General features: G+C 47.9%; 2 protein-coding genes and 1 pseudogene across 3 annotated transcripts; 1 reads left to right on the top strand and 2 right to left on the bottom strand.

Moving 5' to 3' along the window:
• Positions 1–4,386: 4,386 nt before the first annotated feature.
• Positions 4,387–17,602, bottom strand: Syce1l (synaptonemal complex central element protein 1 like). Its single transcript, XM_041650132.1, has 11 exons — positions 17,494–17,602; positions 8,722–8,784; positions 7,855–7,914; positions 7,614–7,688; positions 7,014–7,061; positions 6,512–6,566; positions 5,878–5,953; positions 5,074–5,143; positions 4,912–4,996; positions 4,696–4,794; positions 4,387–4,521 (listed from the first exon to the last, which is right to left on the bottom strand). The coding sequence occupies exons 1-10, from the start codon at positions 17,600–17,602 to the stop codon at positions 4,719–4,721; spliced, it is 717 nt and encodes a 238-aa protein (XP_041506066.1). The 3' UTR covers positions 4,387–4,521; positions 4,696–4,718.
• LOC121446887 lies at positions 10,189–10,614 on the top strand (annotated as a pseudogene).
• On the bottom strand, positions 14,717–24,272 carry Mon1b (MON1 homolog B, secretory trafficking associated). Of its 2 annotated transcripts, none has more exons than XM_041650130.1 (6): positions 23,979–24,272; positions 23,587–23,744; positions 21,780–22,154; positions 20,469–21,288; positions 20,021–20,168; positions 14,717–17,780 (listed from the first exon to the last, which is right to left on the bottom strand). In XM_041650130.1, exons 2-6 carry the CDS (start codon positions 23,732–23,734, stop codon positions 17,580–17,582), a joined length of 1,692 nt encoding a protein of 563 aa, XP_041506064.1. In that variant the 5' UTR covers positions 23,735–23,744; positions 23,979–24,272; the 3' UTR covers positions 14,717–17,579. The 2 variants fall into 2 exon arrangements, with proteins under 2 accessions (XP_041506064.1, XP_041506063.1); XM_041650129.1 differs by having other exon boundaries at positions 23,850–24,272.
• Positions 24,273–24,508: the final 236 nt, after the last annotated feature.

A 24,508-nucleotide genomic window follows, 5' to 3' on the forward strand; every position in this document is an offset into this window, starting at 1 on the left:
AGGAAGGCGGCAGCCCTAAGGAAAAGATGGCAAGAAGGTAGGTGCTGGGGGCACAGGAGGCAGATAGAAGGGGATGGTTATTTATGGTGTGAATCTTGAGCCCACTCATTTTATTTGAAGTATTCCCATCAAGAAACTCATTTCTAAACTGTGGATCCATGAGAAGGAATGCTGTTACTAAATGTGGCTACCTAATATGAGTTGTCTTTAGAAGTAGGGTGCAAAGAGATCAAATAGAAGGGAAATAAATTACATTATAAAAAACAGTTGTTTGCCCATGGTTTTATTTAAAAGGGGATATTCAAAGTTTAGAGTTGTATTTCAGGCCTCTTGACCCAAAATACAGGTTTATTTCTTAACACTTTGAAAGGTGATTAATGCTACGTTAATTGAGATTAGCATTAAATCATTCAATGTTATTGTGTCACCTGACCCACATAGAGCGTGATGACATTTGTCCCACATTGATCTAAGTTTCTGATAAAGAAGACTATCTTGTTGGCATGTGAATGGCCTTTAATTCCAGTACTCAGTATGCAGAAGCCAGTTGATCCCTGTGAATTCAAGGCCAGAATACACAGCAAGTTCTAGGCCAGTTAGGGCTACATAGTGAGACCTTATCTCAAAAAAATAATTCTATTTTGCCAGATGTAAATGATTATTGTTTATAGCTGATGTATAGGTTAAACACAGATACGCCTATCATTCACACCAAGTTTTGTACTTTTAATTCCCTTACACAGAGGAAAAAGGTGGCATTGCAGATGAATCAGTTAGGGTTGGGTACCGCACAGTCCTCTATTCTCTGTGTTTTTATGACAGTGCATTCAAAACACCTCTATGATGTGGCTGTATAGAGAATACCTGCATGATGACAACACCAGGATACAAACCAATGTGCACAGGGGAAATTTCGCATGATCCCCCCCCCCCCAGATGAAGAGCTATCTGAGGTCAATGGCTGCTCAGAGAAACGGATGATTAGTTTTCTCTGTGATAAGTTCCCACAAGATATCCAATTCCAAGTGATCAGCCCAGGACACATATACATATGAGCAATGCTAAATGGATTCGGTAAGTTGAATGTGTGTTGTGGAACAGTAGTTGAAGATGCGTTACACTTGCTTATGCTGTGGAACATTTGTTTAATGATGCAAAGATGTGTTGCATTCTTTTATGTTGCATTTATTTAACTCTGTGAAGCTGGGTACTTTGCCTGTCTAAAACACCTGATTGGTCTAATAAAGAGCAGAATAGCCAATAGCTAGGCAGGAGAAAGGATAGGTGCAGACAGAGGGAATATATAGGAGGAGAAATCTGGAAAGAGAAGGCTGGGGAGCAAAAGGAGGAGAGGAGGACTCCAGGGGGGCAGCTACCCAACTACACATCAGTCACAGAGTAAGAAATAAAGGCAGGTATATAGAATAGAGAAAGATAAAAGCCTGGAGACAAAAGATAGACAAATAATTTAAGAAAAGCTGGCCAGAAACAAGCCAAGATAAGGCTGGGTATTCATAAATAAAAGTAAGCCTTTGTGTATTTATTTGGGAGCTGTGTTATGGGCCCCTCAAAGAGTAAAAGAAAAAAAGTCAACTACATATGTATGCATATACATGCATAGATAGAAAAGCATATGTATACATACGTGTGTGTGTGTGTGTGTGTGTGTGTGTGTGTGCAACAGTAATAATTAAAAAGAGACCATGAATTTGGGTTGGGAGACATGAGTGGAATTTGGGGGGAGGGCAGAATGGGATGATATATAGCTTTTTTAAAAAGAAGAAAAAGGAAACCGACCTTTTACATAACTCTACTGAAGCTTTTATTTCAGTCTCCACTTTGCGGTTGAGGTGCAGATTACATGTGTAAATAATTTCTCTTGAGTCATACTTTTTTTTCTGGCAGATTATTTATAGAGTGTGTTTCAGGGCAGTTCTTTACTGGCCCACGGCCTGACATCTAACCTGACAAATGACCACTTGTTCCTTTCTCAGGAAACCTGTCTCTCTGTACAGCTCAGCATAGTCTCAGACTCAATCCTCCTGCCTCAGCTTCCGGAGAGACGGCATCACATGTGTGTGCCACCATGCCTATCCTCTTGAGTTGCACTTTATAATAAGACGGTGCCTGGCTTAGATCAGGGATGCCTGGCCCCAAGAGCCATCTTTTGAAAAACTCCCTAAGAATGCAAATGAAAAGCAAAGCCAGAAAGTCTTTTCTGGAACAGTTCAGCTCTCCAGTGTGGACATTCAAGCCCAGGTGGGCTTGTGGAACTCAGATCTCTGAGTCCACCTGGAGTGTTACTCTCAATCGGCCTGGGATGGGAGCCAACTTCTTGAGATCCCGGCCAGTTCCCAGGTGCTGCTGATGCAAGGGAGTCCAGATATCACTTTTCCGGGAGGCTGACCTCAATCAATACTCTTTCTTATTTCGGGGATAAGTGCTCCACAAGGCCAAGTACACAGCATCTACTGGAAATTCCCTAAGTAAATCCATACATAGCTGGAATATTCTCTCCCAGAGGGACAGAATCGTACCCTTTGAAGGCAGTTCTGGGCATCCCTGTTCTCACCAGGATGCTGTTGACTTTAGCCTACATCCCAATTGAAAAATTAGAGTGTGTAGAATATTCTCATGAACACAAATGCACTTTGGATGGCTGGTGACTTGTTCGGACTTTCTATAGATGGATAACTCTATAGTTTCCTTGTTTGGTTTTGGGGGCTTTTGTAGAGAATTCCACCCTTGCCCAGGCATGCGGAATGATTACAGATGTTTGTGGAATGTCTTTAAGGATATTTCTTTACTGCAGCATAAGGCCTACCAAGTCCCAAAGAGGTTATACAAGTACTGATGGGTGATCTGGAGGCAGAAGCAGCCAGTAGAGGGAGAACTACAGAAGGTGGAATCTGTTAGACTTCTGCTGGTGTGAGGGACATAATCCTGGCCTTACCTCTTCTGCTTTCTTTGCCGACTTTGGAGTGGTTAGTTCAAAGAAGACACCAGAAAAGCAGGGAGTTTATTCAAATGGCTCACAAATCAATCACAGGTGTTACTACAGGCACCAGCTGTGAGTATGCTGATTTGCATCAGTGCAATGAGGAACAAGAGGGTTCCACATTACAAGCACAGAAGGAGGGGGACATGCTAATAAGGCCAAAGGTAACCAGAGTCAGCTGGGCTTCAGACAACCTTAGCCAGGCCTAAAAATGGTGAGCACGCATATGCATCCCTTGTCTATTTATACACAGAAAGGGGAAGGGGTACCAGAAAGAAGTTGTAAGAACAAATAGCATTTGGAAATAAAATGCTTAATTTTCTCATTCCCTGCCTTTTAGAGTCATCTACAGAGTCTTCTATGAGGCCTGTGTATTGCTTTAGCGAGAGCTCTGCCTCCCCAGCGCTGGGATTATAGCTGTGGCCCTCCATGGCTGGCCAGAACTTCCTCTCTGTTTTTGTATACAAACCTTTTCCAAAACGAAGAGCCGCTGGCCACCTTCATGAGCCAGGAAGATCCTTTTCAAGGACCAAAGAGCCATCTTCCTGTGGCCTGGTCCCAGGGGTGGGGTAGAAGCTGAACTTCCTCCAAAACTGCCAGCTATGATCATCACTTGTGTAAAGTAAAGAGACACAGCTGGTCACCCTGATTTGGGATGAACCGTGTGACAAAATGCAATGTGTACTTACCTGAAGACTGCTTGTTGCTTACAGGGTGGATCTGCTTGGCCCTCAAAGGCTGTTTCTGTCTTTGTGATCTCTTTAGCAGACTGCCCGGGCTGTGGCCCCACACAGACTTAAGGCCAATGTAATGAGAAAACTGTCCTCTTGGTTACATTTCGTGTGCAAGTCTCCTGGGTTGGCAGAGGGTTTTGTTATCACTGTTTCCTTGGCAAGGTCACACGGAACTGAGTCACAAGGGAAGTGCCCCGTTGCGGAGGAAGTACTTCCCCACTGGCACCCTTGGCTTCTAGGACTCAGTACACGTCCTCCTGCTGAGTCTCTGGGCTCTGTGACGGCAGACCCTGTGAGAGCATCATTTTCTAAATGTTCTCAATAACTAGCAAAGAACCAGGAATAGGGTGGGTAGTCAGAGCAGGTTGAACTGCTTGAGTTGGGGCGATTAGATAATCCTGTTACAGTTTCAGAGTCTGAGTTTTTAACGAGCTGAAATTTATCCCTATTGCGATTGGAGATGGGGTGCTTACCTGGCACCCTCAAGGCCCTGGGGGCCCCGGAAGCATTTATTGAGTATCTTCTGTATGTCTATGGCTGACGAATGAAGTCCAGCTGATGTTACACATAGGGACGCCCTGGACATTTACCTGCCCACCCCATGGCTGGAGCCTCTCACTTCCAGCAACTTCATATGCACAGACTCAGTGGACTCTAGCAATCATCTTTATTTCTTGGTAGGCGTTAAAGGGACATGAGCACTGGTGGCTCCTCATGGCCGAGCAGGGCATCCCTGTCCCTGGCAGCTCTCCTGATGGCTCCAACTGATGCTGCTCCTCTTTGGTCAACCTAAGAACAGTGGGATCAGGTTTCTGACACCCAGAATCTCAAACACTCTTACTCAGAAACCCTCTTGTCTGCACCTGCAAGCTCCAGGTGGCTCCCTCAGAACGTCCCAGTACTGGAAATTCCTGGAAGCCTTGGATCCCCCTTCTCAGAGGATCTCCAAGGGCCCCCACTTACTTCTCTCTAGTCTCTGCTTCTGTTCACTGGGTGCCTATGTCTCCCCTGTCATTCTGACTTTCCAGGATGCTCTGGGACTGCCCCCCCAATTCCTCCAGCCTATGAGGAAAGCAGAGAGAAGAAAACGAGCAATTGCCCAGGGCATCAGGGAGGAAGAGTCAAGACAGAGGCCTAAAGATCAGAGGCGTGAGCTGACGGGCGTGGTCCTCCTCTCACCCACAGTTGCCAAGGGGGTTCTGGGCCTCCCTAGCTGTCTGCAGCCTCTTCTCCACTTCCTGCAGTCTGGCACACAGCAGAGTCCCTGCAGGAAGTGGTGGATGTCAAGGGCGGTTCCCTGAGGCCCTGTGCCCCCCCCCCCCATCACTGCCCTGGTCTCACTCTCCGTCAGCAGCTGATCCTGGTTGTGTTCCATTGTGCTGATCTCCTGGGTCAGCCGCTGCTGCAGGACCTGCGAGCAAAGAGGCTCGTCTCTCTGTTCTTCTGTCCTGATTACTCCTCCAGTTCATCCCTCTCTGCGCTTTTGACGAAGTCCTTCCTTACACTAGGTCATGCACTCATTCTTTAACTCTGCAGTTTCTGCTGTGGCTACAGACTCACTTCAGCCCAATGTGCCCATATTTCTCAATCTACTTCTTACAACTCTTCTGACCCCTACACCCATTTGCTGTTCTTTGAATGTTCCAGGAGTTCGGCCTTTCTCAAGAAGGAACACTTCTATACTCAAGTGTTCAACACATGTGGTCAGATACCGACAGGTCAGAGGCGGTGCCCCAGGCTTACAGGATCTATCTACTTTGCCTCCTTGGCTGGACTCTGGGTCCCCTGCCCCTTGAGGCAGAAAGGGCCTTTTGGTGTACCACTGTCCCTCCCTGCCTAGAATGCTGTCTGATGCTCCCATCTGCAGCTGAATGAACATTTCCTCAAGGGTCCCATGGGCCACTTTCAGGAGACACAGAATCCACAGAAGCTATGACAACAGCCAGCAAAGGGCGCTAGGTATGGAAGAGGGGGTGGGGAAAAGCAGCCAGTTGTGGGGCCAAAGGTGACATGAAGAGAAGAGTCAGGGTCTCTCCCAGGATGTTGGGCCTAAGCAGGGGTGGGGGATTGGGGGGTGAGGGGATGGGGTGGGGATATGCTAAAGTCCTGGGAGGAGTGGAGGTTGGAAGAGACATCATGGCTTACATGGAACTCCCAGAGGTCCTTGCGCTGATTTGTCAGATCCTCCACTTGCTCCTCCAGTTGGCCGTTAGCATTCAACCTGTGGACAGATATCCAGAACTGTGTCCAGGGCCCAGTCAGTCCGTCAGGCCTGTGGCGCTTCCTGCCCAGTGCTTCCCTTCATGGTTCTGTAAAACCCTCCTCTTCAGCACCTTTTCTTCATATGAGCTCCACTCCCACCTGACTTAGCTGTCCACCAGACCCTGGGTTTAGGAATAACCCCAGCTTGCTCGGTCTGAATCCTGACAATGGAACTGTATACTTTCTGGGAGGGGACAGATCATTTGCCCTCAGATTCTGCCTGAGCCTCCACTTTTTCCATGAATGCTTCTCTTCTTTTGTTACGAGTGATCCAGTCTGCATCCCTCTGGGAGACAGCAGCCCTGTCCATCTAATTCAAAAGAAAACTGTATGAGGGTGCAGTTAGTCAAACTGTTGATATGATTCTATCACCACACTTCAAGGCCAGGGAAGGATCCTGCCTTGATGCTCTGTTTTAGAGAAGAGAAAGAGGAACGTGTATTGTGTATCCATGCTTCCTTACACTAGCTTCTGCTCTCTCCTCCTCAAGAGGGGCAGAGCTGGGGAAGACTCTTACCACTGAGTCTCGCTTTCCTTCTCTTGGCAATGCTTCTGGAGAATCATCAGAGCCTCTGTGGAGAAAGCAGACAAAAGAGACAGATGGGGGACCTTGACCTTGGGGGAACGAGGTTGGGTGGAGTCTGGAGGCCCCACATGACCTTGGATGTTGGTGGGCACTCACAGGGCTTGGGTGTATTCTCCACAAGAGCAGCCAGGGAAAGAGTTGAGAGAAGCCCGGGGACCCAGCTTTCAGTGGGACTCCTGTGGCTACTCAAGGGGTGGTCAGCAGGACTCCCATGGCTGCTCAGGGGGTGGTCAGCAAGACTCCTGTGGCTACTCAAGGGGTGGTCAGCAGGACTCCCATGGCTGCTCAGGGGGTGGTCAGCAAGACTCCTGTGGCTACTCAGGGGGTGGTCAGCGGGACTCCCATGGCTGCTCAGGAGGTGGTCAGTGGGACTCCCATGGCTGCTCAGGGGGTGGGCTTTGTGAAACAATGGGAAGAATGAAGAACGGAATACCTTGCTTCTTGCCCAGGACCTCCTCTAGGTGAGCTTTCTCGTCATTCACTGGAAAACACGGTGACACTTTCAGCCTCTGGAGCCTACATCCCATACCCCCATTGCAATTTCATCCAGTCGGAAAAATCACACAGAAGATGGGGAGATGGAGGTATCTCTCTCCTTCCCTTGCAATCTTCTCCCACAGGGGCCACCTCCCCTCATGCCCCCACACCCATGTCCTCTGTAAGTGCCAACAGAGGCAAAGGAGCGACTATCCAAAGGAAATACAAGTTCATTCAGGAAGGAAGAGTGAACTGTTAAAGAAACAAATATGTCAGGTAAAAATAGATAGGAAGAAATGAAGCAAAAGCAGAGGGAGGGAGAAGTGGGGATGGAGAGGGGGTAGGATTCTGTTTTTAGATGAAATCATCAAAAGTGGGCTCATCAGGGCTATCTGAGCTGGGAACTGAAAGATAGCAGGATGTAGTGGGCAATCTGAGTTGTATGGGTTTGGAGGACCGCAGGTGGGGGCACAGTCTGTGCGAAGGCCCCGAGGCCTGTTTGGAAAAGCCAACAGCAGTAAAGGGATCCCTGGCTCCTTCTTTTGGTCCCACTCACAGGAATCTAGTTCCTGATTCATGGCTTCCTGGAGTGCTTGGGCCTCTCCCAGTTCCACGCTGGATCTCCTCTTTTCTGGACCAAAGAAAGGAAGAAGGGATCACATGAGTACAGCCCTGGAGTTTTTCCTACAGCTTGTGGCATGGCTTACTCTTTTCTCTGACAGCCCTGGGTGGAGGTACGCCCAGTCCAGGCTCCTTCCTGCTGGTATCCACCGGCCAGTCTAGGTTCCCACATTTACCTTGCTGCAGCTCATTAATTCGATGAATCAGGTCCTCAATCTGGGGTTCCAGGCTTCCCTCTGAAGAAAGAAGGCAGATTGAGGCAGGAAAGGCAGATGCTCGGCTGTCCTGGGTGGGAGGAGGACTCCTATCTGGTGCTGGGTTTCTACTGTTAGCCAACCTCAAGCTCCCAGGGAGCAGCTGCTCTGCATTGGGATCTGTGACAAGTCCTTGCAGGGCTTGCATTCTCGGTGGGGTGGGGTGGCAGGCTGGCTATGACTCAGTCTGGGGGCAATACCAGTTACAAAGATGACACCAGGTGAGGTGTTAAGGACCATATGGGTATTGGTGCTTCTTGAGATATGGAAACAGGCCCTGTGCGCCATGGGGAGGCGTGTGTGGTTAGATGGATAAATGGATGGATGAATAGATGGATGAACACACGGACAGATGAATGGATGGATGGGCTGATGAATGGCGTGTATGTGTATTTCTCTTTCTCTCTCTCTCTCTGTGTGTGTGTGTGTGTGTGTCTATGTGCCTCTGTAAGTGGAGGCTCTTCCATCCTCTTAAAGATTTTGAATTTTTAGCTGTGGGACTTGATTTTCAACTCAAAGAATAAAAGTGAATAAGAATAAGTCTGTGCCAAGATCTCCTGAGTAAATTGGGAGCATGTGGACCATGGGGGAGGGCAGAAGGGGAGGGAAGAGGAAAGGAGGGGATGGAGAAAAAGATATAGCTCAATAAAATCAATAGACAAAACAAACAAGCAAAAAGAATAAGTCTGTGCAATAGGATTGTTTTCCAGAGCCGTGGGTGGAGGGTTTTAGATTCTAACTCTGCTTGCCTGACTCAAAAATCTAAGACTCAGACACAGGATACCTGACCTTTCTGCAGCTTTTTCACTGTTTCCAGCAAGTCTTCAGTCTTACTCAGAGATGTGGCCTGGCCTGTAGAAAGGAAAACCATAATTACAGTAAAGGTTAAGCCAGGGAAGACATAAACCCTGGTAGAGGAGCAGCGAGGATTCTGTAGAGACTCCTGGGCTGCAGCCAAGGCTGGGATGAGGGTCAGGTTTCCATCAGAGCAGAGCACCCAGGGAATCCTGTTCTCTGTATCTAAGGAGCATGTTGTATAGCTGATGAATCAGCTTCTCCACAAGAGGACAAAAGACACTCCAGAACTCCCCGTGGTCCAACGCAGGGTAAGAATGTATCCCGCTGCTGAAAGTCATGGGGAAGTTCTAATCCATGTGACAGGGAAGGCAGATTACATACTGATTTCTTTAAAATTAATTATAGCCCTAATTTGTAAATTCTAACAAACTGATGGGTCTAGACATGGCTACACATGCTGCTAATACATATATATTTAACTCATGTGTGTATGTTGCTGTACATATGTATCAGATATGGGGAGGTGCATTTATTCATGTGGACAAATTTACAGGACAGAAGCCAACTTCTCTGTCACACGCCACTGTACTTCTGTGACATAGTCTCTCACTGTACGTGGGGCTGTTCATGTCAGCTGGACTACCTAGCCAGCCTGAGTCTGGAAACTGACTCATATCCAACCCTCATCCCTGCTCACTCCAGGCGGGGGTTACAGACTCTATGCTGTACTTGGTGTGGGATCTGAACTCAGGTCCTCAGGCTTGCACAGCAAGCACTTTACCTATGCAACCATCGCCCCAGTCCCTAAGCATTTTAAGTAGAAAAAAGTGGGTTGAGGAACCTCATGATGTACAGCTGAAACACTGTTTATGAAAGCATAAAAGACCCCCAACACAGTGCTCAGTCCTACTTCAATTTGATATGCCATGTTTTGTTAATATCCATGGGAGGGCTGCCCTTTTCTGAATAGAAATGGAGGAGGAATAGGTGGGGGACAGAGAGGAAGTGGGCAGAGGACTAGGAGGAGAGGAAGAAGGGGAAGCTGCGGTCACAATGTAAAACAATAAATAAAAAAAAAAAAAGAAAGACCCCACCAAAAAAATTGGAATTACACCAAGATTTTGACATTTTTTATAGTAACCCAAAATACATACAAAGAAAGAACAGGTGAACATGGTAATGATGCTTTTGGGAATCAATTCAATATTATGAAGACTAGGAATCAATACATACAGACACACACACACACACACACACACACACACACGTGCATGCGCGAACATGCAGATGCACCGTGGAGACTGGGAAAAACCCCACATTAAGATTGTACCCATCTTTCTCAAGCCTCACTAGAGGTAAGGACAGAGCCAATCACTAGAGGGCAGGACCCAGGGACCTCTGTTCACCTTAGTCTTGTCCACCCCTCCTCCCTTCAGACTGTTTAAAGGCACAAGGAAGATGGCGGGAAATACGCTACTGTCCTTGCCAGGAACGGTGACTTGTGACTTCGTTCTTCTCCTAAACCCTCAGTTCAGTTTCACAGTTCATCTTGTGTGGGCTTTCATTCCTGAATCTTGGTGAACTCCTTAGGTTTAACCTCTTGGCCTCAAAAATACTGAGCACTTGCATTCCCTATCTTCTTATTACACTGTAATTGGTTATGCACCCTTATGTGGAGCCAGTGTAAGAACCTCTCCTCTGGACTCTTGTCGTACAGTCATAGATAACTACTAAAAGTCAACAATGGAAGAGCTAGCAGCATTAGGAGATATTCCCATCAGTCAAGTTAACAGTTTCTTCCTTGAAGCTGTAGAACTTAACAGTCAACTCTGGGGTGTAAATATCCTAAGGCCAAAGATCCTAAGCCCCAAAGTTTGGGGCTGAATAATTTTGAACATAATTCCAATCTTGAGATCTAAAATCATGAAAGTTGATCTCTAAGTTTTTCAGTTAATATTGTGAATGTCTTCAAACATGAGTTTGAATGCACAGAAGAAATAAAAAGGAGAAAGAATGACCTGAGGCCTGTATCAACACACTACAACGAACTGAACTGATGTGGCTCCTGATTCAAGCAAAGGCATTTTTCATGATGCATATTTCTATAGACGGTTCAGCATGAGCCCACAGTACTTTCAAAATTCAAACAACAGTCCTAGGAAGAATGCCACAAATTCTTGAGATCAATGATAAAAGCTCAAATCCCAGTGACCTGCTCCTTTCCATAGAAAGCAGGACAGAGAAGAAATATAGCTCATAAACACAGACCACAGGCAGAAAGTGCTTCTCCACAGCAGTAAAGAGTCCCTTGGCCTCAGACCGCAAGTTCCCAGTTCCTCTCCTTAGAAGTCATTCAGTGACCCAAGCCGTTGCTTGACATACAGGCAAACACCCTTTCTCCACAGGCAGGAAACTAAGTCACACAGGATGTCACAGCTCTCCTGGTTTTCACATGACAAGTGCTCAGTTTCTTCTTCGGTGGCGATGCAGTATTTCAGTGTACATATGCTGTAATTTAAGAGCAGCGTCCTACTGCTGTCTATAGGCTGTCTCCTTCACAGCCACAAATGTGACACGGTTACTGTTTCCTTTTCTCAGCTGCAGAGACAAAGTACTATAAAGTAGGTCCTCCCTCTGTGTCTGATGTCACTGTGCTCCATGTTTCCTTTCTCTTGTAAGGATATTTACCACTGAACTAATGTTCATCCTAAATCAGTATGACCCTCATTCTAAGTAGTTATATCTACAAAGATCCTATATGCTGGTTACTTCGCATTTTGTTTGGTCTGGATGTGTATGGATAATACCTGCATGTACATTTGTGCTCTACATGTCTGGTGCCCAGAGGTCAGAAGAGGAGTCAGATCCCCTAACTGGAGTTATAGAAGGTTGTGAGCAGCTGTGTGGATGCTGGGAATCAAACCCAGGTCATGTGGAAAAGCAGCTAGGTGCTCTTAACCACTGAGCCCTCTCTCCTGCCCTGACAGTTTTAATTATCAACTTGCCACAACCTAGAATCACTGGAGAAGAAAGCCTGGGTGGGAGATGACCTAGGTCAGGTTGGCCTCTGGGCACAGTGCTGGGGGATTGTCTAGACTGTTAGTTAATGCGGGAGGGTCCAGCTATTGCTATACTAGTCCCCGAGTTAGGGTCCTGACAGAGAGGAAAAGGCTGACTGAGAGCAGGGAGCAAGAAGGCAACATAGCGGCACGTGTTTCCCTCTGCTCTTGGCTGAGGGTGTGTGGCATGAGCAGCTGCTTCAGTGAGTTCCTGCCCTGACTTCCCAGCTGTGATGTGATGTGGGAGTCTTCTGTTTTGTGTTGATTTCATTGGTTAAACAAAGAAACTGCCTTGGCCCTTTAATAGGACAGAAAATTAGGTAGGTGGAGCAAACAGAACAGAATGCTGGGAGAAAGAAGCCGAGTTAGGCAGTTGCCATGATTCTCCTCTCCAAAGCAGACCCATCTTAAGATCTTTCCTGGTAAGCTACCGCTTCGTGGTGCTACACAGATTATTAGAAATGGGTTAATCAAGATGTGAGAATTAGCCAGTAAGAGGCTAGAGCTAATGGGCCAAGCAGTGTTTAAAAGAATACAATTTGTGTGTTGTTGTTTCGGGTAAAGCTAGCCGTGTGGGAGCTGGGCGGCGGGAAGTGGCCCGCTGCTCCTCACTACAGTGATGCACTATCCCTGGAACTGTACGCCAAATAAACTTTCTCCTCTAAGTTGCTTTTTTATCAGAATAGTTTATCACAGGGACAGAAATGAAACTAGAACATTCTGTTTTCAAATAAGGTCATTTTTTGGCATTTTTTTTTATTTTGCAACAACTTCATAAATGTGTATCATGTATAATACTTTGAAGCTCTGGTGGGCCCAAGCTGGGGAAGGGGTCATAGTTTTATTTCAATTAGTCTTTGGGATGCTGTACCACATCAAACCTGCAACCCTGCACATACTAAGCCATGTGGTCAGCTTGAGGGGCACACTTTTTTAGTATCCATTCAACACGTGCTTCTGCTCCCCTTGGCCAGTGCTTGTGAAACACATCTGAATACTACTTCCAGAACACACGCTACATCAGAGGCTGTGCCTATCACTACATTTGACTGACTAAAACAACACCTCAGTTCAAGCTTTCTGGGACTCTGCACCAAGACATTCTTATCTCGTCCTTATCAGAAACTCCATTCCAAAGAATGATCTTAAAGGCACCATTAAGGGAGGTAGACGTGATCTTCACTGCTCCAGTGCCAAACATAGTATCCGGTAGGAACCTGAAGATACCTCAGAGCATCAATTACGGCACACTGGTAGGGTGAAATTCTTTACAGCCAATAGCAATCACATCGTACAGCGGCTCTTCTGTTTTGTTTGCTTTTTTACCTTGAGCTCGTCTTGCTGAATGCTGGGCGCTTGTTCATCTTCTTCGCACCCTTTTTTCTCGCTATAATGAACTAGGAATCATTTGTTTGCCTCTGCACTTTAATTATTTTTAGTTACTTAGACATGGATAATAGAACATGGCATTAAATGTCCATGGGATGGAGAAAGGGCTAAGGGGTAACAAGGGCAGGAGTACTACTCTTCCAGAGGACCCAACGTTCAGTACCCAGCACCTACCTCAGACAGCTTACAACTACCTGATTCCAGCTAGGGGAACCCAGTGCCCTCTCTGGCCTTCTCTGGCACCTGTGCTCACATGTACATACCACACACACACACACACACACACACACAAAAAAAAATAAGTAAAATCTTTTTTAAAAGTCTCATTTCACCAACATGCCCTTCTCAGAATTAACCACTGTCAGCAGCTCAGTGACTATATTTTCATCTTTTAAAATAAATATATTTCATGTGTCACTTACTTAAAAAAAATTAATACAGAAATAACATCCTAAAACTCCAAACACTACAAAATCTTTGAAGAAATAAAAATTCCCCTTCTCTTTGGTCCTGAATCTCCTTACCATGATACACTCATCTCTGCATATATATATATACATACACATATACACATATATATGCATATATATGTATATATATGACACACACATATATAGGATATATCTCCTCCTGAGACATTTTTATTATTTAAAATCATTTTAATATTTTTGCAAAGAAAGAAAAGCACACGACAGAGAAAGGTGACTGTCTGCTTAACATTTTATGAAAACTTTCAAGCGCAGAGTGAGGATGTTGGGATGAACCCTAATATACATGGCCCAGACACTAGGACTGGTAACATCCAGCCATCTTTGTTTCTTCTGCTACTCTACTCACTCCCAGTATGATCAGCTATCACCACGTAGTATGCCAACATTCAGACCATATGTAAGAGCCACATGCTCTCCAGCTGGCCTTTGCAACTACTTCTGCAGAAGCTCCATCCATGGCTTTCCTCTCTCTGCTTTTCAACTGCTAGTCATAAGACCCCTGGTCAGTGATAAGAACAATTTAAAAAAATTTTTTATCTCTATTTTAACATGTTTGAATGTTTTGCCCTGCATGTTTGTCTGTTCACATGTATGCTTTATCCCTGTGGAGGTTTAGAAGAGTATATTAGAGTTACAGGCAGCTGTGAGCCAGTGTGGATGCTGGGAATTGAATCTGGTCCTCTGCAAGAGCAGCCAGTGCTCTTAACTACTGAGCCATCTCTCAAGTCCCCAAGTGATAAGAAAATTCTAGAAATTCCTACAGCCAGTAGCCTTTGAGTTATCTGCCCACTTGGGTGTGGCCTCTTATACTATAAATGCTAATGTAAAGCACACATTTGCTTTTTTCTGGCTGCGGGGTTCAGTTGCTGTTCCCCATTCAAGCAGAGGACTGTGATCTGAGTCTATCCCTAAATAAATAACCCTTTATTATACTCAATTCTGAGCTAGTGTGGGATTTCTTTTTAGCTTTGGTCTTCATATCTCTGTTAACTTAAAACAACAAAAACCTTCCCTATTACAAAAGAAGAGAGCCTGTGGGAGGATAAGTCCCCTTTTTAACATTTTATTTCGAAATTATTTCAGATGTACACAAAAGTCGTAGAAACAGGCTGTGGTACTCTATTATCCCCGCCACGTTTTGAGTGTTTTTCATCTGTAAGCTGCAGACAGTATGACCTATTAATACTCAATACTCCAGTGCATATTTCCTATATACAGAGACTCCAAGTAACTGTACAATAGCCATTAAAACCTGGGTGTTAACATTGGTCCGATGCTAATGTATAATCCTCAGGTGCTGCTCAACTTTCCCTTTCCCTCTTAATTTTAAATTACATATTACTACCTAGTTTTCTAAGCGATAAATAAAACAATGAATCACAAGAGGCCTCAGTTTGCTCCCCTCCCCCAAATCCAAAGCCCTTAACCAGTTATCAAAGTGTGCTTTCCTCAGATACCTTCCAGGAAGCTGTTCTTGACAACCCCAACTACTCAATAAGAAAAAGAAAACTTCTGGGGCCCTTCTTTTATAAATGAACAATCTTATCAACTGAAAATTATGTTTCTTCCACCTCTTTCAAAAATCTACAATCTACATGACTCTCCCTAGATTTGGTCATTTTTGTGACCACTTCTTGTATCCCTGCCTCTGTCGGTAAGTCACCATTGACCACTCTCGGTCCATGTGTTTGGGTATTCAATCTCCTGTGATTTCCTAGCATGGAAGTACAGATGTGGAAGAGCATCTGCTAAAAACCTAAGCCTCCAGCAGCAGGCCTGGATACCACTGGTGCTAAGTGTGCTCCCCCTAAGCCCAATTCAGTGGCAAAGAAACATAACCTGATATTCGTTCCAACTTCCTCCAGGGCCGGTGAAGTCCCTGATTAAACATGAGGAATTTGAAAGTTTGATGCTAAGATTTTAAATCTCTGTGGCACTGTATCAACCTCTCAGTAAAGTGTGATTCACAGTTGTCTGATTTTCATTATTCTTTGAAAATGGGCACCCAAATGAGACTACAATTTAAGACAGATTCTGTTAAAATGATTTCATCATTCACCCATTTTAAAAAAAAGAAAAAATAAATCGTGTATCAAGCACCAAGTAGGTGTTTTGGGTGCCCAGGGAAACTGTGGGTCTTGTTTTTGAAGGTCACACCTTTGTTTTGGAATCTGAATGGACAGGTCTAGCCAGATGCTGCCTCCCAAGTTTGGTCACATGGTTACAGACCTGGGGCTCAGGAAGGGAAGGTGGATTTAAATATGAAGACGTTTGAACCCACTGAAGCAGGGTCAGGGTCACTGGTCATGCTATTTTCTCTACTTTGGAATGTTTGGGAATTTTCTGTAATAAAAAAACGCTCTACTGGTGGATTTACCGTGATACACATTTTCTTCGGAAGGAACTGCAATTTCCGTCAACTCCATCTCCTTAACCCCAATGAGGGGAGAAGCTTCATTACTTAAGTCAAAACAAATCTGAAAACAGTGTGAGAAAACCATTCTCAAGGGCCTTGAGCAGTCCAAGTAGTAATCATCTAGGCTGGCTGTAGCAACAGGGCAGTTTTTGTGAGAACATCACTATCCCTTCCCTATTTGCTTAGTAATGGATGCTGAAAAGAACTGCCGAAGTATTTAATAATGTCAATGTTGGCAAGTTAACCTAGGTGATGAGAACACTCAAGCTATTTATTTCCACTGTGTGGAAGTTAAAAATCTCAACAGGCTAAAAACATTTTTTTTTTTTCTAAAAAAACTACTCTCGATTATTATATTGGGCTAAAGCCTCGCTCCCTTCTACCCTGTGGGCCCTCACTACCTCCAGCGTCCTCAGCTTCCTCAGCTCCCAGCCACTTGGCAGCCATTTCCCAACGTGGAGCATATGCGCATGTAGAAAAACAGTGGCTGGGAAAAGCAGCGCGTGCGGCAACAGCGATTGTAGGAAACCAGGGGGTGGGGCGACATAGGTATCTGCTCTGAGCAACCGCAGAACATCTGCAACGCAACTGATAGCACGCATGCGCACAACCACAGGGCCATATGCTAAACTAGGCTGGGGAAGCAAGGTAGTGGGTTGTTGAGGAGGGTTGTGCGTGCTAGCTCTTTAAGGGTTCTTTTTTTCTTGCTGCTGCAAGCGGCCAACGTCCAGAATAAATGTGTTCGACAGAGTCCCAAGCCCTGTCCCGTCCACGTATCTCCAGTGAAAGGGCTGAAAGAAAGTTATCTCTCATGAGTAGAAGCCTTAGAGGCTAGGAGCATCTTCACAAAGCTGCATCCCGGCCGCCGGGTGAAGTCACGTGGCATGTGTTACTCAGGTAGACACTGGAGGCAAGGTTATTATTCGTGTAAGAAACAGCCCGAATCGGTGGGGCTTGGTTTTTTGGGGTTTTTTTTTTTGGGAAAATGATGGAGAAAAAAAGGCATGAAGGACAGAGGGACAGAGGAATGTCTTGTGGGATTCAACTTTAGGCCCTTTCTGTAGTTTTCTTTAAGCTCTAGGCTGGTTTCAAGACTAGTCCTGTATTACAAATTCTTGAGCCCTCGTGGGTTACTCACCCCTACTCTGAGGAAGCCTCAGCCCAGTCTCAGGTCTGCTTGGAAGATGGACATGGAGCTACCTGTGCTGCTTAGAAGAGGCTGGGGGGGGGGGGGGGCAGTTGGTAAAGGGTGCAGTGACATTCAGGTTAGTTAAGGGGGTGAAGCAGTGGGCAAAGGAGGTTTTTTACTTTCCTAGATGTGGAGGTGCATAAGGGGGCTCACAGAGCAACCTGTGCCCCTAGCTGCTGTGCCCCTTCTCCCAGTTATGGGCAAACCCTGAGATCTTACCCACTTGCCCAGGGCCAGCCCCACACAGACTTCTTCCCACATTTCCAGAGACAGAATTTAGAAGCCAAAAGTGGTGACTCCGGCAGTCAGAGTCCAGAGAACAAGCCATTGTTGGGGGCCTGGTCCACTGAGGTGGAGGGCGGTGTGGAGTACTTGGGAGGGTAACGGATGAAAAGCCGGTCCTCTTCCTTCCTCACCCAGCGCAGGAGCTTCGTCACCACTAAGATGGCACCTGCCTTGGTCACCAAGGGGCTGAGGCAAGTATAGAGCTCAAATTTGGAGGTCACCTGGGGAGATGGGGAGGAGACAGTCAGATGGGCTAGAGCTGGCCAGGCGTAATCCTGGCCTCCCAAAGCCAACCTTGGGTGCTTCTGAAGCTTGGAGACATGCTTGGCAGCAACTGGATATGGCTTGCTGGGCTAAGGCAGGCAACCTGGGATTATCCTATCAAGGCAGATAAGAGGCCAGCTGGATCAGTGGCTCAACTGGATCGTTCTGACTCTGTATGTGTGTGTGTGAGTGTGCTTCTCAGTTTGCTTAGCTGTGGATTAGAGATAATAGTAACACCAACACTCAGTACTCAGTGAGCAATCATCACACACAAGGCTGTTCTGTCCTCCTTCCCCTATGCCCTTGCACACGTGGTCCTCACACCACCCCGAGACCAACCCCAGAGGTCTTCAGTTCCTTTTCTGTGCCACTTCCCACTGCTCTCTCTGGTGATCTCTTTCTGCCCCAGAACTTTGGTCTTTCTTTGCTGTTCCTCAAATGCAGCCAGCCGCAGCCCTGCAGTCTCTTCTCTATGCCTGCAGCTGCTCCCCTAGGCAGCTCGCCACCTTCACTCCAGTGGGAAGTCATTTATTCAGCAAACCCCCTCCCACGCACCGATGTACAGCCCTGGGCCCACTGTGTCTTGGTTTTAAAATGCCAACTCTCTAGAAAAAGCTGGTGAGGCTCCTTGGCAAAATGCCACGTCCAGGAAGGATGGAGTAAGTACAGTGAGCCAGCTGTGTGCACAGTGACAGAAATGTGCGGTGGAAAGCAGGGCCCAGGCTGCCCAAGTCATGGAGTCCACAGGCTAAGTCAGAAACAAGTGCAGTAAATGCTAGATACTATTTTAGACTACCAAAACCAAGAGAAACCTCATAGGGTAATATTTAAACAAAATATAAAACTTGGGGCCAGTGAGAGGAAGGCACTGACAACCTAGGAGAAGGGAGAGTAAGGGTTCCCACAAGCTGTCCACTGGCCTCTACACTTACCAAATGTGTGCACACATACATGCTAACTAAGGAAATGCAGTTCTTAATTAAAAAATCCAATATAAAGTCCCAACTATAAATGTAAAAAGTAGGACAGGTAGAAAACTGCCAGCAGGCAAAAACCTAGTAACTGCTGCATTTCAAACCAAGGAGGCGTATTAAAACGAGGAGGAGGTGTATAATTCTAACACCCAAAAATACAGAGTCCACAGGTGCCACAGATGCTAGTTACAAAGGAGAGGCACTTTATAGTAGAAACGTGCCATCTTAACTAAGCATCCAAGCGTGCACCACATGCCCTGAAACAGTGCGGAAACTGGCTCGTGCCACTTGGTGCCTAACTTCTCACTGTGATCACGGTCCACCATGACAAAGACCCGAGCCAAGGGGCCCTCTACAAGACAGCTTACTGATGTCCTTCCCAAGTGCCAAGGCCACAAAGCCTGGGGGACCTTTTCAGAACAGATGAGACCAGGGTACATAAAGAGCAAGTCCACCATGTGATCCTGGGCTGGGTTCTGGACCAGTAAGCTGACATGAACGGACAGCTGGCAGAAGACCAATGAGGCCTGTGGATTCTGTGTCACATCAGTGGCAACTGCCTAGGTTTGGCACGTCACCACACTTTTGTGAACATTTACCTTTGGGGAACGTGAGTGCAAGGTCATTTTATGGTAATTCCTTATACTAGCTTTACTACTTCCAACTCCAGAGTTACTTGAAAATTAGAAACAACAAAAACCAAAATGCTAACCTAGAACAGTGCTGGATCCATATGAATATGCACTGTTGTTTACAGAATGTGGTGGGGAAGGCTTTCCTTCCTATGGAACTGCCTGCCTGGCCACCAGCCTCTCTCAGTAGCTGATCTTTAACAGCCCCACAGGAAGGTCACTCCGGGGAGAGGGCACGGAGTGGTCCTGAACCTGCAGTGGTCAAGGAGAGCTGGGGACTCTATCCTGGTAGACAGGGAATTGGCAAGCACAATGACAGCTGCAGATGGGATCCGTGGAAGGCCAAGACCCTGCCTGTCCTGACTGCTCATGGGAAAAGCAAAGGAATGGCAGGCCTATGGTAGGACTGCATACAGTGAGAAATCCTTCTGTAGTTTAAGACACGTGTGCCCGTAGGGTCAGCGGTGCAGACAGAGGCAAAGTCTGGGCAAGTCCCTGTGTGCCTATGGTGGGTACTAAAGCTAAACGTTCATCACAGGGAAAGCAGGCCTGCAGTAGGGAACTGATTTACTGACAGCCTGACCAACTCACCCAGGCCAGCAGTGTCTCCTTCTCAGCCACGTGATAAATGAGGCGCAAGGGCCGGGAGGTGCTATGGAGGCGAGCATGCAGGCGGTGATACAGGTCGGACAGTCGCTGTCGCTCCTCCCCGTGGCTGTACGGGGCCTCTAGCTCAGGACTGCAACAGAGGGAGGCAGTAGCACCGTGAGTTGGCATTGGGCCTGCCTCCCAGCACAGTCTAGGGACTACAATTAGGTTACGGGGCTCAGCCTCCCGCCTTAGGCTTGAGGGTTTCCATAGGTTGTAAGCCAAGCTGCCTCCATTAAACTAGGAAGGAGGCCCTTTCTCCCACTAGATCAGAGAACTGTCTGCTCCCCCTTTCTAGGGCACGGCTGGCTAGCTCTCCTAACTCATGTGTATAAGACGCTGACAGTCCTGGTTAGACATGTCTTCAATAGCCTGCAGGGTCAGGGCCCACCTGGTAAACTGTGGTAGCTGGCGGTGTTGGTCAGGGATGTCCAGTGGTTTATAGAGGAAATGCCGGAGGCCAGGTGCTCCCACAGCCTGCACACTGTAGGCAGGGGCACTGGCTGCAGGTCCGTTAGAGAAGCTGGCAGCCTCCCCAAGGGTACGCAGGGCACCAAGGTGGTGCATTCCATCTTCAACCAAGCGCCGACAGGCGGCCATGGCATGGAAGGCTTCCCGGTTGGTACCAAGCAGTAGCAGGCAGACAGGCATGGAATCCAGGCGGGCCACATAGGCATAGAAGAAACCATCTGGGTTGAAGCGAGGGAGGCACACAGGTGCCCATGCCTCACCTGCTGCAAAGGCTGGTGCACCCACCCAGTCAAGCAGCAGCTGCAGATCAGCTGGGTCCAGCCGGCACTCCGCCAGCACATTCCTCTCCTGGGCTGCTGTTATCAGTCGACCGCCAACAGCCAGCACTGACAGGGCCAGGCCCGGGGCTGTACAGCGCCGCAGAAGTGTACCCAGGGCATCCCGCAGTGGACGGGCCAGAGGCACACAGCGCACAGCCCCCAGGAGCAGGGCACCAGGGTCTTGCTCCACACTGTCCAGGAGCCGGTCCAGTGTGCGCTCTGAGCCAGCCAGCAGACGACGGAGGTCATAGTTCTGCTTATGTGCGAAGATGCGGGCCACGCTTGCACGCGTGAGTGTGCTCACAATCTGTGCGTGCACTGCTAGCAGCTCGCCCCGTAACTGCGCTGCCGATTGTGGAGTCCGGGATACAGCCACCAGCAGGAGTGGGCCCTGTTGCAGGAACACCAGCTTGTGGTCCTCTAGGGGAAGGAAGAGTGGGCGGGGGCAGAGGCAGACCAGGAATGAGTCAGGGATCAGACAGGACAGCTTTCCCAAACACTCTCCGACACATACAGCCCCTGGCCTGAGCCCGAACTCGGACTCTGCCAGCACTCAAATTAGGGCACGGACAAGATGGGGATATTGGGCTGTGGAGGAATCATGTAATTTAGACAGACAACATGGAGTCAGGGTGGTGGGAATGGTAAACCAGACAAGGATGGAAACAAAGTCAGGCCACACAGCACACCTCTGCACTCCCAGACAACCTGGTGGTATACTGCCAGCCACGTGGATGGAACCCAAAGAGATGAATCCCCCGACAGACACCCTCACTGACTCACTTCTGGTGGCTAGACAGAGACTCACGTATACAGCAGACAGGTAGAGCTACCCATGGCTAGTTACAGACCACTGAACTCCTAGCTCTATTCCCACCAGCCCCATTATGTCCCCCGTTCTCTTCACTCACCGGCGTAGATGGCTCGGATGGCATCTCCTGCACTCTGTACAAAGGACACGAGGGCCGTCATCACACCCATGGTGGCAGACAGGGCCTCCACACTACCATACCGTGAGTAGATGGGCTTGCCTGCCTCGCTCAGCACAAACACGTGCTTCCTTTGGCTGCGCCAGTCCTCATCACTGGGGTCCCCGTCACTGGGATCCCCGTCACTGGGGTCCCCATCACCAGGGTCTTCTCCCTGGCCCTCAGTGCTACCCTCAGGTTCTCCAGGGGGATTGTTGTCGGAAGCTGCAGTTTTCCAGGGCTCACAAGTGCTTGCCAGGGCTTCAGCCGGAGGCAAAGGTGGTAGGAGGCTGGCTGGCTGGTCCTCGGCCTTGGATCCTGAAAGGGAGCCCTGAGTGGCTCATCTCCTGCTAACCCCGTATTTCAACAATCTATCAAATCCTTACCAGCCCTGACCCTCAACAACCCATGCATGTTGACAAAGCTCTCCATAGTCTTCCTAGCTATTCAGTGAACAATGGGTGACAATGGCTGGAACCTTCCTACCTGTGTCCACTAAGGTTTGAATGAGCCCACCCGAAAACACAAATATTCCAACATGTTCTCACTGTCGTTTACTGGTCCCCCCATTATTTCCTTTCAGCACTGCCATTCCTAGGTCTTCAAAGTGCCCCAGTCTCCAAACAACGATTAATCTGTTTATCTGCAGTGGCTCTTCACTAACTTCTCTGACCGCTTGTTTGTTCTGATGTGTACTTAACCCCTCAAAGGCCACCAGTGAAATACACCCACTGACTCTCCTAATCCTTTAGACCCTCCTCCACATCCTCCAATCCCCAGTGATGCCCACTGACATTCTTGGTTAACCACATTCCCAGTAACGATCCTTAATTCTCCCATTAGAGTGGCCATTAACAGCCACTGACATCCAGATCACCAGGACTCCCCAAACCTTCAACCACTCCTCCTATATACTTCTGCTACATTAACAGCCCAGCAAGTACACATCAATATCAGCAACACTTTAGGCTCCATGCCCCTTCACTCTCTCAATGTCCACCATTAATCATCACTAACATATAAGGCTTTCCTACATCCACTGCTCTTCCCCCAGGATGAAACCCCTTGCTTCCTTCCACACACACATTCATCCCCACAGCCACTGACGTCTACTGAGCCACCCAACGACAATCATCGGTTTGCAACCTCATCTAATTTTCTCACACCCCATGTTTTCATATTTTCTTAATTGTGCACTGATAATCCCGTTTCCAAATACCCAAGCAACTTGTCTCCATTCCCTTTTTGAACCCAACCATGCCCTTCCTTGATTCTTCAAAGATCTAAGCTCAGGTCAAGTACATTCTGACTTCCCCACAACAGAAGGGTGTCCCGGAATGTGGGAACTCCAGTGTTAAAATGGGCAGATTAGAAAGTACCCCTTCCTCCACAACCTCTCCAGCAAAGGCTATCATTGGTGTCTTTGATTTTAGCAATTCTGACAGGTGTAAGATTGGAGACAAGTTAACACAGCCCATCCTCCTACCACTGACCCCTCACGATAGGATACATTTGCCCCTCAAAGAAGGCAGTGGGACAACAGCTGACACCCACTGCCTTCTTTGCCATTTCTCAATGATTTCAATTAAATTAGCAAGTCTGTGACCAACGACTGATCGAGCTATGCCTCAAGCTACTTTCTTGGGGCCCCAAACACTGCTCACTGGTCTCCCGTTGATTTCTTTCCCCCTCAGTTAGCAATGACAACCCTCAGGGACTACTTCCAAGACTCAGTTGAGGAGAGCTCTACCTGTGTCCTCCGGGTCCCCATCTCCGGGATCCGGCGTGCTCGAGTGAACCCGTTCACTGTCTCCAGCCTCCTCAACGGGGAACTGCGTGTCCACCAAGTCCTCCACGCCCCCGGGGTCTGGGACAGCACTACCTTCTCCGGACTCCATCTGCACATCCCTGGGAAGAAGGGGAATCGGGGGTGATGGGCAGCAACAGAAAACTTCTTAAAAGCCTTTAGGGAGCCAGGCCCCCTGGCAACGCTCCTAGCGCTGTTTCCCCTACGTTTTCCGACAGGACGCGGCATTCAAAACCATGATCAAATACTTGCACCCTCCGGCACTTTCGGGAAGGGTGACGTTCCGATGAGCCTTCGCAAACAGCGAGACACTGACACCTGTTTCAACCCCGCACCTCAGCTGGGTGGAGAGCAACACTTCTAGGAGCCGCGGCGGCACCACACTTCCTGGTGTGGTGGTGGGGGTATGCCACACTTCCGGAAGCGACGCCTCCAGGGACACTTCCGGTTTCACAGCGGCAGGTACTCCCCGCAGCGCCGAGGGCCGCCGAACGCTGCGTTCCCTCACCGTACGGATGGCGCGGGACTCTCACGAAACTCTATGGAATCTTCTCTGAGAGACCCTCTCCCGAACGCAGCCAGGGTGGGCTGTGAAGCGGGCGGGAGCGGGTCACTGCTAGTACCGAAGAATACCGGCTGAAGAGAGCGCATGGGTCAAGGGGACGGAGCCTTGTCCCTTTCACCCAATCAAGAGTAGCCTTTCCCTTCTGCCCCGCCCCATTCTGGTAGCGCCTCTGCAAATACTGTGCGCTCATTGGTAAATGCCATCCCTTGACTGACACCTCGCTGTTTCTAACCGAAACCTTGAGTCTGTTCCTGTCTTGACTGGAGCGGGTTCGCCGCGCCGAGCCAATAAACTCGCTCC

This window comes from Microtus oregoni, unplaced genomic scaffold (genome assembly GCF_018167655.1).
Source record: "Microtus oregoni isolate MIOR12 unplaced genomic scaffold, Mior012 000004F_ref0000308, whole genome shotgun sequence".
In the NCBI taxonomy this organism is placed as follows: Eukaryota; Metazoa; Chordata; class Mammalia; order Rodentia; family Cricetidae; genus Microtus; species Microtus oregoni.